Genomic DNA, 14,425 nt, shown 5'->3' with positions numbered 1-14,425 from the left:
CCTTAGCGCGCTGACCTCACCTTTGTAAACATTTCCTGCACGACAGCGTGCCATCTGTCTCCTGCCAGGCCTGACCCTACAGGACGTTGATCTGTGCAGTGAAGAACTTAGTCGCCCAGCTCAACCCTCCCTTTTTACATAAGGGAAAACTGAGGACCAGAGAGGGTAACCAATATGTCCAGAGTCACCCAGCCCCGGGGTTGGGGCTCATGGCTGCTCCAGAAAGGCTCTGGCGAGGCCAAGGCTGACCTAGGCAAGGTGTGGAAGCCCGTTTGCCCCCCTCCCCTCCCTGCCCCTCTCAGCCTGACTCCCCCATGGTCATGTGAGCACTTCCTCCAGAGCAGAACCCGATGTGTCTGCAAGGGCTAGTAAACCAATTAAGGCCATTCGCACCTCCCCTCCCGGAAAGAGGCACCTGGGAACCCAGCCACTGCCTTCCTTCCCTGCCTCCAGCCCCCAGGGCAGGCAGCACAGGCTGTCCTCCAGCCTCCCTGCCATCCCTTACCCTAACCTCAAGCCACCCAAAACCCGCCCATCCACCAGCCCCTGGTGGCTCCCAGGGCTTTGCATATGCTGTTTCTCCCACCTGAGCACCCTTCCTGCATCACCTGGCACAGGGCTGCTCCTTCTCCAACGCTACACATGCCCAGAAAGCCTCTCCTGAAGCCCCATCTGGATCTCTGGTACCTGCGTCCCCGCCATTCTTGAAGGGCTGGTGTCCCTCTCCTCCCAGTACAGCACGGGGCATCTTGAGGGCAGGACACTGTGTGGGGCATCTCCTGCCCTGGGGAGCCTGGCACAGAGTGGGGCTGATGGTCACAAATGCGGGACGCCCCAAAACTCAGTTTGGAGCCAGAGTCGGCTTCACTTGAGTACCCTGCCCCCCACGCCCAGAGTGAGCCTCGGGCTGGCCGGCAAGCTTAGAGGTTCTGAGCCCTCCAGCCAGAGGGGGGCCACAGGGAGGACGCTGGGAGGATGGGGCAGCCAGTGCCAGACACACGCAGCCTCCCAGAGAGGCTGGGGACAGGAGTTCAGGGGGACTGCTCAGCCTCTCAACAACTCAGATGAGCACGGAGATGCTGGGGACATTTATTTCTGACAAGGACAGGCCCAATTGGGGGCCAAGGACACCTCCCCCCACCCTCACTCTGAAATGCTCTCTTCCCAGGGCTCCGGAAGAGGCAGGATCTGTAGCCGGGACCAGGGCGGAGGCTGCGGGGTAGACGAGGACTCCTCAGGAGCCCCCCGTGGCCGGAGGGCTGGTCACGTGGTGGGTGTCATATCTTCTCATGCACACCGACTGCTCTGGGCCCGAAATGGGAGTGCTCCCGCAGGTGTCATAGCTTCAGGGGAGGGGAGACGAGATGAACTTAGGGCCCAATCCAAGTCCTACAGCTTGGAGCTCTAGGCATAGGAGCATTGGGGAAACTGAGGCTCCGCTGGCCAGGCTGGGAATACCAAAGGGAACCAGGCTATTCCTTGAAACTTCACAAATCCAGCTGTGCCCTCCCAGCACCCCATTCTCCTCTACTCCCTGCACCCCAGGAGCTGCTTGTCTCCCCTGATTGAAGCCCACCACTGGCTCCCTCAGGACACAGCTCTTTTTCTCAGCGGGGAATCAAGACCCCTGCTTTCCTGGCTGCCAGAAACCGTCCCCCACCAGGCAGCCCCTCTCCCTCCCAGAACTGCTCTCCTCCTCCCTTCCCCAAATCCAACCCACACCGGCCTTCCCCTTTCCTCGAGGAAGTTGCAGGCACCTCCGGTTCACCAGGCCCCAGCATCCGAGCTCCAGATGAAGTTTTGAGGCAAAACTCAGGACTTGGACTAAAAGCAATTCTCCCCTTGGATGCATCCCACTGGGGTGTCTGCTGCGAGCCCCCCAGTCGCAATTCCGGCTGCTGCCGCCAGGGGGCGAGTGGTGCGCCCTCCAGTGTGGACACGCCCCTGCCACTACCGTCTCCCACAGGGCAACAGGCCGGCAGAGGGGGACAAAGGAGGAGGGGTTCATGCCGGCACACACACCCCCCGCCACCTGCGGTCTTCTGGGTAGGGAGGGGGAGGGGCATAAGAGGTGGTTCCAGCCAGAGACCCCACCCCTCCCAGGGGGCCGAGACCCTGTCCACTTACCAGGTGTAGATGAGCACAGCAAGGAGGGCAGTGAGGAGGACAGCCAGCAGGACAGACAGAATGGCGATGATGACCACGGTGCCCGCGCTTTGGGGCCCTGGGGCAGCCTGCAGTGCCTCAGCTGAGGGGCGTGAAGAGGGCACCCCAGGGAGGAGAGACCTGACCTGAGCAAGGGGACCTGGAACAGCCTCCAGACCAGCCCTCCCTCTCCCCAGCTCCGGGCTCCCAGCACCTGCAGACAGCTCAGTGGTAGTGGTGCCTCTGATGGGGGGCTGGCCCACTCTCCCCAGCCCAGCCCAGCCTTGGGAGCCCCCCTCGGGCCCCGCGGCCCCCAGCCCCAGTGTTTGACCTGCTCATTTGGCTCCCCCATACCTTGCTGCAAGCGGGTCTCGCTGGACCACTCCGTCTCAGCCACAGGTCCCCTGTCACTCATCACCAGGAACTTCACTCTGAGAAAGAGACCCAGGATCGGGGGTGAGGCCTCTGGCCCCTGGTACCTGTCCGTGTGACCCCTTGACTCCCAGGGCCTGGGGACTGGGGGGGAATAGGAGACAGGACCTAAAAGCCAGCCTTAGAACCCTCCAGAAGGGGCTCCAATTCCAGCTGTGACATTTCCCAGCTGTGTAGCCCTGGGTGCCTCCTTCACCCTCTCTGGGCCTTTAAAGTCCTCACGTAGGAAATGTGTGTGTGGAATGGTCTAGAGCGCCAGCACTCAGCATCCATGACTCAAGCCCCAAGTGAGGGGAGATGGGGCTGGGGCACACCCTGTCTGGACAGAGAAACTCCACCTGCCGGGTCCAGAAGGCCTGTGGGGGCAGAGGCTCAAGTGGGGGGCCCTCTGCTGGAGAAAGAAGGGAGACTTTCCCCAAGACCTCCCTGCGGACCACTGGGAGCTGCCCCAGGCTCAGGTTAGGGCCCGGAGGTAGCTCACCGGTAGGGGCCCGGGCCTGGCAGCGGGGCGTTGCAGCCCCGTTTGCCCAGGGAGCAGCTGGTGTCATTGCCAACGCGGAGGACCCGGAGCTGGTTCCCAGTCTGGTTGCCCGGATAGAGGGCCCGGTGGGCCATCAATGTGAGGTAGTAGCCCCTCCGGGTGAAGTCGGCAGGGGCTGGGATGTCCTCAACCCTCTGTGGGGCTGTGAAGCTCTGGGTGGCTGAGGGTAGCCGCCGGTCAGATGGCGTGGGCTGCCGTGGCAAGGGGTCCACCCCCTCCCGCCAGGCCAGACAGCCCTCCTGCCACATCCCACCCCCAGACCTGCCTCCCCTCCCCCCATACCTGCGGCTCCTCCCAGGCTTCCTGCCCATCTCACAGAGGGAAAACCAAGGCCTGTGCCCCCGCAGCACCCACCATTGCTGTGGGCCACCACCAGCCAGATGGCGTCCAAGTCAGAGATGTTGAGGCGACTGAACTGGCCCTTTGGCTGCTCCAGTGTGAAGGTAGACTGGGTGAGGGTCCCTGCCAGGCTGGGGCTTGCGAGCTGGGGCACATAGCGGATGCGCTCTGGGGCAGACAGAAGAGTCTCAACAGGACAAACAAGCTCCCACAGCCCAGTCTGAGGGAGGAGTCGTGGTCCTGGAAGCCCCTGTCTGAGGGAGGAGTCGTGGTCCTGGAAGCCCCTGCCTGAGGGAGGGGTCGTGGTCCTGGAAGCCCCAGTCTGAGGGGAAAGGCACAGACCAAATTTGGGATCCCCGATCTGAGGGAGGCCTGGAGGCTTCTCCTGGAAGCTGCGGGCAATCACTAATCGGGAGGGCTCACCTAACAAGTCTGTGCCCGTGGGACACAGGTGGGTGGCCTGAGTCCGGCCCCTGCCCCCTGCCTTGCTGGCTTACTAGGGGTAGGCACAGCAGGAGGCCAGGAGGGAGGTCCTGCCCCACCTGTCACTGGGGTCCCTGCCTCTGGTGGGGCCTGGGGAAGGCTTGGAGGCACAGGAGGCCCCGCCCCCAGCAGCATACACAGTTGTGGGGAAGGGGTCTTAAGCCTTGTTGGGGTGAGACTACAATTTCGGGGAGCCTGAGCCTAAACCCTAGACTGGACTTGACAGGGTCCAGTGACCTTGAGCTCTGGCACTCTCTGGGTGTCCGTTTACCGGCCTCTCCAGTCCCTCCAGCTCCAGCCCCATGATCCGGGCTGGTTTGCTTGAAGAGAGGAATGAGTGGCTTGGGAGGGTGGGGGTGACACAGGAAGGTCCCCACCAAGACCCCAGGCCCAGACGCGTGCCTCTGGAAGGTGTCCTGCCTGAGAGGGAGGATATCCTCTTCTCCCCACCCAGTGCTGTGCCACGTCCCACCCCGCCCCAGGCACCGTCCCCTTCTGGATCTTATCCTCCTCTCAGCCCCTCACAGCCTTGCTTGGGGAAGGGCAGGGAAGCCTGGGCCGGAGATGGGGCGGCGGGACTCAACCTCAGTGCCCAGAAGGCTCCCCTGAGGGCACTGCCCCTCCTCTCTCCAGCCCCCAACACTGGAGGGCAGCAGAAAGGGGAGGCGACTTTCCCGCCAGTCTCCAGAAGCCTCTCCCTCTCTCGGTTCTGTGTGATTCATTTCCACTTCATTCTGCTCCAAAGGGTCAAGGCCAGACCTCTCCTTCCTCAGAGCCCCCGCTTCTGTCCCTGAGGTCCTGGGGGGACCCTGCATACAGCAGGCACTTACTGTCCACTTAACGAGGGAGAAGGAGGGGAGAAGCCCAGATGGGGGGGGGACTACCCCTCTAAGCCCCTCCAGTTTAAGAGCCCACAGTGACCTGCACCCCAGGAAAGCTTCCTTGGGGGCGTTGTCCTTGTCTTTAAGTCTCCCCTCAGGGACAGGAAGGAGGGGAAGGAGAGGTGGGAACTGGCGAGAATGGATGGGGGTTCAGGATGCGTGGGGATGAGAACCCCAAAAAGAGGCAGAAAGCATTGCCCACTCTCCCGTGGGGACAGGTGTCTGTCTTGTGACCTCTCTGGTGGGCCATCTCCCCTGACCCACCCAGGACCCAGTCCCCACACTTGGGGCTCGGGAGGTGGCTGGGGGAGGTGGGTCTGTCTCCTGAAGCCAGAGGCACCGTGCCCTGGCCCCCTTCACTCACCCAGGCCTGTCCCCTGATGGAGGCGGGCCAGCAGCAGCAACAGTGGCATCAGCGACCAATACGGACCCCCACTGAGCCCCATGGGCAGGCTGAGCATCTGACCGGCTGTCTGTCCCAGCATCTGTCTCCGGCGTCCCAGAGTCCCAGAGCCTCGGCTGTCAGCTAGGGGATGGAGGAGTCTGCTTCTGGCACTTTCCACCGCTCCTCCCAGGTGCCCCCTCTCCCCAAACAACTGGTTGGACAGGTTCGGGGGCAGAATCTGCTGGCCCTACGGATCTGGCATCTCAGGGAGGGGTCTGAAAAGAACAATCAGCAGCTGCAGCCCAGGACAAGCCCGGACCCTCCCAACCCTGACTCCAGGAGGGCCTGGCCAGGGAGGGCCCCCAGGAAGGAGGTGGTAGCTCCCTGTAAGGGAGCCCCAGTGACAGTCCTGCCAACAGTCCCAGCCCGGCACCTAGAGCGCCACCCCCCACCGTGCTGAAGGGAGTTACCCTCTAGGGGCATGTCCAGCGCGGGGCAGAGCCTGGATGGGACAATCACACCCAAAGGCAAGCTCGGGGGCACTCCCTGCAGTCCGGGCTCTGGAGGGGAACTCCCCAACACCACCCGTCCTCCTCTCCTTATCCAGGTGACCCGCCCTCTCTTCTTCCTCCAGTTCTGGCTGCGGCCAGGACAGGGCAATTCTTCCCGGGACAGAAGGGTCCCAGATGGGGTCTGGGGCAAGGAGAGCGGGTGAGGCTGAGCGCATACTGACCGTCTTTGATCCGGATTGGAGCAGAAGCCCCTTCATGGGGTTCCCCTGCCCCAAGCACCAGCCCTCTTCAGCCCAACCTCTGCCCCTGGACAGAGCCAATGTCCTAAAACCCAAACTCCTTTGGGGACTGCTTTAAAAAACATTTACTTATTTATTTATCTATTTTTTTCTCCTGAATATTTATTTATTTATTTGAGACACAGAGGGAGAGAGAGAGAGAGAGCGAGCACGTGAGCATGAGTGGGAGGGGCACCGAGAGAGGGAAAGAGAGAATCCCAGGCAGACTCCACACTGAAGCTCCACACAGGGCCCAATGCGGGGCTCAATCTCGTGACCCCGAGATCACAACCGCAGCTGAAACCAAGAGTCAGACCCCTAGGCAATTGCAGGACCCAGACGCCCCTCAAACACATTTTTGAAACAATTATAAATATTCTCGAGTTATTATAATGCATTTACATGCTATTGGATTGCCAGCCCACATACCCTATTTTTTTCCCCCAAAGTTCTTACATGATGTCAATTACCTATTACGGTGAACTTCACAAGGCTTAAACACTCCTACCAGCTAAGTAATTGCCTGCTGGATTTTTTTTTTTAAAGATTTTATTTATTTATTTGACAAAGAGAGAGATCGCAAGTAGGCAGAGAAGCAGAGAGAGAGAGGGGGAAGAGGCTCCCTGGTGAGCAGAGAGCCCGATGAGGGGCTCGATCCCAGGACCCTGAGATCATGACCTGAGCCGAAGGCAGAGACTATAACCCACTGAACCACCCAGGCGCCCCAAGCCTGCTAGATTTTTTGTGACCACCTCTACTCAGACATGCCAGCAGAACGTTTCAGACTTTTCAAGATTTGAAATCACAGCATTTCCATTCGTGATCGACTCAATGCCAGGAAACTGGGGGCCAAAACCAGAGCAAAAGCTCAGGGAAGGCCGAGGAGGGCAGGGTGAGTCCGGGTGGGCATGGGGGTGGGTATCCGCCGAAGGGCCACCGAGAGGACCTCTTCAAGGCTCCTACCACTCAGCCAGTCTCTTCCCCCAGGCCCTGCTACATTGCAGATCCCAGCGACCTTCAGTTCTACTTACCCCAGGAGTTGGTGCTGCCAGAAACGAGCTCTGGTTGGCCTTGGCGTCTCCCCCAAACACTCACCTGGCCCCAGGCACGCATCTCCGTGTCTTCCAGTCGCTGTGAGGTCACGTGCTGTTAACCTCAAGTGCATCATCACTGCATACACCTGTTCCCTGCTCCTGCTTCAGGCCCTGGCCCTCCCATACTCGAGGGGTGCAGGGAGGGAAGGGGAGAGTGGGGGGCCAACCTGAGGGTCTGGGTCAAGACCCAGCCCTGGGAGGGCTTTAAGTCCCCCGCTTTTTATTTTTGTAAACTTCTTTTTTCTTAAGATTTTATGTATTTGTTGGACAGAGAGAGATCACAAGTAGGCAGAGAGGCAGACTGAGAGAGAGAGGGAGAAGCAGGCTCCCCGCTGAGCAGAGAGCCCCATGCGGGGCTTGATCCCAGGATCCCGGGATCATGACCGGAGCCACAGTCAGGCTCGCTCTACCTTTTAAAGGCATTGAGAGCAGACATCGTAACGGGGAGAGTTTGCTTTATCTTCTTGAAGGCGACTCATCTCCTGGGCTCCCCAGAAGTGGGCAGGGCGGGCGTTCTGACTGATCTCATTACACAGATGAGAAACCAGGGCCCAACCGAGAGAGAGGCCCTTCCTGCCGCCCGGTGGAGACTGGCCCCAGGTCCAGGTCCGGCCGACGCAGGACTCTGTCCCTTTTATTTTTTTTTTATTTTTTTTTTTTAAGATTTTTTATTTATTTATTTGACAGAGAGAAATCACAAGTAGGCAGAGAGGCAGGCAGAGAGAGAGGAGGAAGCAGGCTCCCTGCTGAGCAGAGAGCCCGATGTGGGGCTCGAACCCAGGACCTGGGATCATGACCTGAGCCGAAGGCAGCGGCTTAACCCACTGAGCCACCCAGGCGCCCGACTCTGTCCCTTTTAGATCTGTGTTGCCCTGGGGGACCTGTGGGAACGTAGTGGCCCATACTCTTTACTGCTCTGCACGTGGCCCTGAGCTTCCTTTTGTATTTTCCCTCTTCCTACCCGTGTCCCTCCCTCTCCTGCCCCTACCGCCAGGCCCCCTGTGTCCTTGGTTTGGTGTGTGTTCCCATATCACTCACCTGTGGCTGCTGGGAGATACACCGTGGTCTTGGTCTGTGGCGCGCCACACAAAGAACCCAGAGGGGTATCTTTGGTTCCCTCAAAGAGCTCTGCCGTGGTAAACGGGAAATACGCTTCTGTTTTTCATAACGAGCCCCTCTCAACCAGACCTGAGTTTATGTCAACAAGGTGACATTTGGAAAGCTCCTAGGGAACCCCAGGACGGGGGCTGGTGGCCCAGGGAAGCAGCCTGAGGAAAGGACTGGAACTTTCTGCCCCTTCCTTCCTACTCCCAGAGAGAGGACTTGGGCTGGTGGTTGAATTAATCCCCAGTTGCCAATGGCTTAATCGATTATGCCTACGTAATGAAGCCTCCATAAAAACCCCCAAACTGCGACGCCTGGCTGGCTCAGTGCATAGAGCACGTGGCTATTGATCGTGGGGTCGTGAGTTCAAGCCCCATGTTGGGTATAGAGCTTACTTTAAAAAAAAGAAAAAGGCAAAAACAAAAAACAAAACAAAAAAGCCCAAACTAGAAAAACGTGCAAAAAATATTCTTTTTCCCCTAGTGATTTGAAATGCCATTTTTCTCATGCACCAAGGACAGAGGCAATTCTCAGGGTCCCCTCTCAGCTTAGCCCAGGACAAGCTCCCATATATACCAGGGGTGTCCACAGCCCACTTGGGGTACCACCGGCTCACTTTGTCCTGCCAAGCACAGGTATGAGGTCCCGATGCAGGGCTGGATCCCAGGACCCTGGGATCAGGACCTGAGCCGAAGGTGGACGTTTAACAACTGAGCCACCCAGGCGCCCCATCTGGGCATTTCAGCCACAGCAACTTTACCCTACATGCTACTCGACCACAGTATAAATGATTTCCCCCAACTATACTAACTGTCTGTATTGTTATTTGATGGATGCATCTCTTCTCCGTTAATGGTAACTCCCGCACCATATCCCCAGCGCCAGGTCCGGGGTTTGGCACCGTAGCTGTGCTCAGTGGTGACTTTGACTACAAATATGGAGCCCTCCCTGCTCTGTGTACCCGGCCAATTGGCCCGTGGGTACCATCTTGCTTTACAGGATTGGACTGACAACTACCATGTTGTGGCCTCAGGGTAGAACCCAGCTTCTCTGCTGTGTCCCCGCTTCCTGGTCCAGATGTCCCCAGCCCCTGTGAGTCCTAGCATAAAGGGTGCGAGCCCAGAATGCCCAGAGGGACTGGGCGGGGGTAGGGGGGCATGCCAAGCCCAATCGAATGGTCTGTTCCCAAGGACCTACCTTGCCTTGTACCTTTGGAGTGACTCATGGGACGAGGCGGGTCTTCCTCCAGCCCCCCCAGACACAGAGCAGCCCACCCAACTCCATGTCGCCAAACAGGCCCCAGCTCCGTGGCAGCCATCACAGCCTGTCCTGTGGAGGTGCACAGGGAGAAGTGGGACCCTTCCAGGGGCGGCCAGGCTCTTCTCCGCCCTCCCCAGCAGAGCGATGCCCCAGTTAGGCAGTCTGGGGCTTCCGCTGTGCAGACAGCGGGAGTGCAGGTGACCCAGGCCCTTCCGCCTGCCCCAGCGTGCCCTTGGGGCCAATCAATGAACGCTGACAGAGACCCCTCTGTGCCAGTATCACAGGGGGGAAAGACCCCAGAGTTCATTGACCCCACCCTGGTCCTGAATCTTTCTACTGCCTGGTGGTCCAGCCCCTCCCAGGTCTGCTTGAACACCCCTCAAGACAGGCAGCTCACCACCTACCAGGGCTCATTAAAGCATCACACACCTGCAATCATAAACCAGAAGGCTCTTTAAGAAGGGGAATGCCTCTTCTGAGCGAAATCTCACAATTTGGGGGCCAAGAGGCCAGCGACCCGGGCTCATCCCTGACCCACCTAAGCCTTGGGTCAAGTCCTCCCTGCTCCGGGCCTACATCTCCCCAGCCTGTCACAGGGCAGCTGGAGGTTGGAAAACTGGGGCCTTTTTAGTCACTATGTTCAGTGCACCTGCTGCACTGTTTACTGAGGGGCTACTACGTGCCAGGACTGCTGTGGGCAGCAGCTCTAGAGGCAAAGTGGGGGCTGGGAAAAGGGTGGGCATCTTACCCACTCCTCCCTCCAATAGGCCATCAGAAGACCCCACTCAAAAGAGACACCCGGGGATGTCTGATGACCTGAGCCCCCTCTCAGCGCCCCATCCCTCCTGCCCATCCCCCCCACCTGTACCCCATAGCACTCTGTGCCTTTGGGGCTCTCCCACTGCCCCGGCTCAGACAAGGACGGGGTTCCAGGCACAGGGGTCGGAGGTCAAGGCTGAGCCTGGGGGTTCCATGAAACTCTCGTAGGGGCTCTGAGCCGCCTCCGCTGGTGAGCAGAGGGAGCAGGGCTGGAGACCAGGAGGGAGAGGCCAAGATGACTAATGAGGCATTCCTCTCTGTCCCTCAGGGAGAGAAGTCAGGGAGAAGAATGGTTGTCAAGGGCAACACATTCTTTCCCGTGGGTAACTCTAGCCTGTGTCACACACAGGGAGTGGGGTTTCGGGGAGGCGGACTGGATGGAGTGTCTGAGCCTAGGAGCTGGGAGGTCTTCACTCATTTTGTGGAGGAGAAACTGAGGCCAGAGCAGGGCTATCTGGTAGGGCTCCCCCAGTAAATTCGGCAGAAAGGAGAGCCCCGGGCTTGTGTTTCGTGCTCTGGGCTCTGCCCTGGGAGTCAGGGGCGTCCAGGCGGGGAGCAGTGCAGGGATGGAAGGAGAGGGACGGGGCATGGCTGTAGAGGCTTCTGGCTTCTGTGAAGGTTGGGAGGCCACCCAGGAAGCTGGGCCAGGACAGTGAGCAGGCGGATCCCGGCCTACACCCAAGTGCTCTACCTCCACGAATGTTCTCGCCCACCAGGCTGCATGGCGGGGGAATTAGTCCTCTCGGGCGGCTGTAGCTCGATGCTGCAGAACGGGGTGCTCCAACAAGACTCGGGGTGCCGGGCCGGCCCAGTCCGTAGAGCCTGCCGTCCTTGTCTCGGGGTTGTGAGGTCAAGCCCCATGTTGGGCCTGGAGCTTACTCAAAACCAAACACCGAGTATCTGTTTTCTCACTCTGGAAGCCCACGCTCCAGGGGACATGGCTGGGTTCTCTGGAGATCTCGCTCCTTGGCGACCTCACGGCTGCCCACTGGGGGCCTGGTCCCACGGTCTCTCCTCTGCACATGCACCGCTGGTGCCCGTGTCCTCATTTTTTTTTAAGATTTTATTTATTTATTTGACAGGCAGAGATCACAAGCAGGCAGAGAGGCAGGCAGAGAGAGAAGGAGAAGCAGGCTCCCCGCTGAGCAGGGAGCCTGACGTGGGGTTCGATCCCAGGACCCTGAGATCATGACCTGAGCCGAAGGCAGAGGCTTTAACCCACTGAGCCACCCAGGTGCCCCCGTGTCCTCGTCTTTTATTGAGACGCCGGTAGGATTAGATGATGTCCCAGTCTAAAGGCCTTACTTAATTCCCTCTTTAGAGACCCTACCTCCAAATACAGGTGCATTCTGAGGCACTAGGGCTTACAGCTTCCACATAAGAATTTTCCACAATTCCGGCTCTCAAGTGCATGCGCCTCCCCTGCGTGGGGGACACTCCCTAAGGACAGGGACTGGATCTGAGCCCTCTGTATGGCTTGGAAGGGGGAGGTCTCTGGGCTGGGTCCCCGGGGCCGTTGTCCTTCCCAGAAGTGGGGACTCCAGTAACCACCCCCTCAGTCCCCACACCACTCCCCACTTCCCTGCGAGGGAGCGACTGGGTGGGGTAGGCAGGCTGCGGAGTGAGGAGAGAGGTGTGACAAGTCCAAGGGCTGGACCCTGGGGAGGCCCTTGCCCCCCCGCAACTGGCCCTGGGGGCCCTCCTAGAAGGCCGACAGTCACGGAACCCAGCAAAGTTCCAAAGAGCCCCCAGCGTATAAAGCACATCCCCCATCCGCCTGGGGCGCAGCCGCCTTCCTAGAGTGACAACTGGCTGCCATTCTGTCTGTCTAGCTCCTGCCACTCCCTTCGTATGTCTGGGACACTGCCTTTCTCCTCTTTGTCCTCCTAGACCCAGCCCTGGAGAGTTCATGAAAAGGTATCCCTCCTCCACAAGGACTCGGTCAGCCCCTCACCCACACCCAGGCCCGCCAGCATGGCCCAGGCTCCCAGGCAGCCAGGCTGCCCACCAGCCATGCACCCACCCCAGACAGAGGAGTGGGTGTCGCGGCGAGCCCTTCCGGCCCAGGCCGCGGCCGCTATGCCCAGCTTCTGGACATGACTAGCCCAGAAGCTCCCACCAGAGGACCCAAGGAATGTGTTTGTTCTACACTGGGATTCCCAGCATGATCTCCAACCCTGGCTCCTTCAGGGTTTCCAGGAGCTTCCTAATCTCTTCTAGAACATTCCTTCCCCACTGAGCTCGCCAAGGTTGGTTCCTGCTCTTTGTGGCTGAGAACACGCCGGGGCCTGGGGGCTGGAGAGGGGTTTCCAGGCCCTGTGGAGATGGTTTCCTGGGTGGGTGAGAGACCCCACTTTTCCCACCAGTGGAATGTAGTTCTACCCAGTGAAAAATGATTAAGAAGCGATTTATCCAAATGAGAGGAACAGCGAGTGAGGGGACCCGTGACAGGCAAATAAATGTCGGGACTTCTGGTTTTCTTCCCCCCAAATTTTGCCAGTCACAAATTTTTGCTGGTCACGGGGTTTTTCAGGATGATTCAAATGTTCTGAAGTTGGTTCTGATGCGCAACTCTGTGAACATGCTAGAAATCAGCAAACTGAACACTTTAGGTAGGTACATTGCATGGGATTTGAATTATATCTCAACGAAGCTGGTATTTTTTTAAAAGAAGGCAAAGATTTATTTGTCTTTTACAAAGTGGTCAGTCAACAAACATTCATTAAGCACCTGCTGGGGAGCGAGGCACTGTGCGAGCTCTAGCGGTGCCACGGTAAGCAAACCAGACACACGGTCTCTGTCCTGGAGTTTCCAGTCCTGTGGGAGAGGCAAAACTCACCCTTTTAAATGTCTAATTATAAAATAAAAAACATGCAGCGAAGGGAAAGAACAGGAATCCCAAGATTGCTGAAGGGTCAGGAAGAGCTTTCCTGAAGAGGAGACACGGGAGCTAAGGGATGATCTGGAGGAGCAAAGGAGAGAAGTGTTTTACACTGAGAGATGAAAGCAAGTGCAAAGGTCCTGTGGCAGGAGGGCTAACTAGACACCCATGTGTCTGGAACACAGGGAGCAAGGGATGGACTGACGGGGTTTCAAAACCGAGATGGTGTATCTAGATTCTGGTCTTGCAGTGGGAAGACTCTGCAAGTTTTGAGCAAAGGTGGACACAATCAAGTTCATAGTCCGGCCCCTCTGCATGCTGGGAGGAGGATGGGTGTGGAGGTCAGGAACACTGATGTGGAGAGACCAGCTAGAGACGGGGTGGCTGGCTGGGGGATTGCAGAGATGATGGGCAGGAACGCGTGGTTCAGAGGCAAAGAGGAACAAAGTGAACCTAGAGGGTGAGAGGGAGCGCTGGTGCCCCCCTCCCCTGGTTTCCACCTGCTGTCATCCTGATTCCTTTGATTTTTGGCCTCATGAGTCATCTGTGAGTCATCATCCCCACAATCTCCGCTGTTTTTTCCTTTTTTAACAATGAACTTGTTTTTAGCCACTGGATTTGGAGGCCTTTCCTCAAATACAGTCCTGGGGACAATTTAAAAGGCCATTTAATAAAAGATTCGCCATAACATGGCTGTCATTACAGACTCTGCTCAAGGCTATCATGGGCTGGCCTGTGCAGTGTGGGGTCCAGCTGGCGACCCTCTCTGGAGCATGACTAGGGGGCCTGGTCTTGTCTCCCCGGGGCCCAGTCAGGTGGGGCCCATGCTGGGCCATGACCAGTCCTGCTTCCCCTTCTCTACGTGGCTTCTGCGACACCCTGGCATGCCTGCCGTCACAGCCCTGAGCCAGAAGACCACCGTCTGCAGGGCTCCCAGGAAAGCCTCCCGCTGACCTGGGGTAGGTGGCCATCCATGTAAAATATTAACTTATGAACGTTCTTCTGAACTCCCCCATTTGCTAAGGTGGCATCCCCAGAACCCCCTTTTTTGGGGGGTTTGCTCTGAGGCAGGCTGGGGGGCAGAACCCCTTGTAGGACATAAAGCGCGTCCATTTTGCAGTCACAGACCCCCTACCCCCGAAACCCAAGAATGGCCTCTCCTGCGGCCTCTCCTTCATCTACGAAGTCCCTGTTCCTCTGGCCACCTCCCGAATATTCTGGAATCCACCCCCTCCTTTCCAACTCCCTTTGTCTGCCCTGGTTCAGGCCTG

At 58.4% G+C, this 14,425-nt stretch overlaps 1 protein-coding gene across 1 annotated transcript; it reads right to left on the bottom strand.

The window, feature by feature from the left end:
* Positions 1–1,081: 1,081 nt before the first annotated feature.
* On the bottom strand, positions 1,082–7,333 carry LOC125090927 (uroplakin-3b-like protein 1). The gene is made up of 8 exons (XM_047714190.1): positions 7,028–7,333; positions 5,186–5,481; positions 5,008–5,024; positions 3,473–3,707; positions 3,059–3,278; positions 2,500–2,576; positions 2,128–2,248; positions 1,082–1,343 (listed from the first exon to the last, which is right to left on the bottom strand). The coding sequence occupies exons 2-8, from the start codon at positions 5,304–5,306 to the stop codon at positions 1,235–1,237; spliced, it is 900 nt and encodes a 299-aa protein (XP_047570146.1). The 5' UTR covers positions 5,307–5,481; positions 7,028–7,333; the 3' UTR covers positions 1,082–1,234.
* Between the last annotated feature and the right edge of the window lie 7,092 nt (positions 7,334–14,425).

Source organism: Lutra lutra, chromosome 18, assembly GCF_902655055.1.
Source record: "Lutra lutra chromosome 18, mLutLut1.2, whole genome shotgun sequence".
Lineage (NCBI taxonomy): Eukaryota > Metazoa > Chordata > Mammalia > Carnivora > Mustelidae > Lutra > Lutra lutra.
This window is presented reverse-complemented; position numbering and strand designations above follow the sequence as displayed.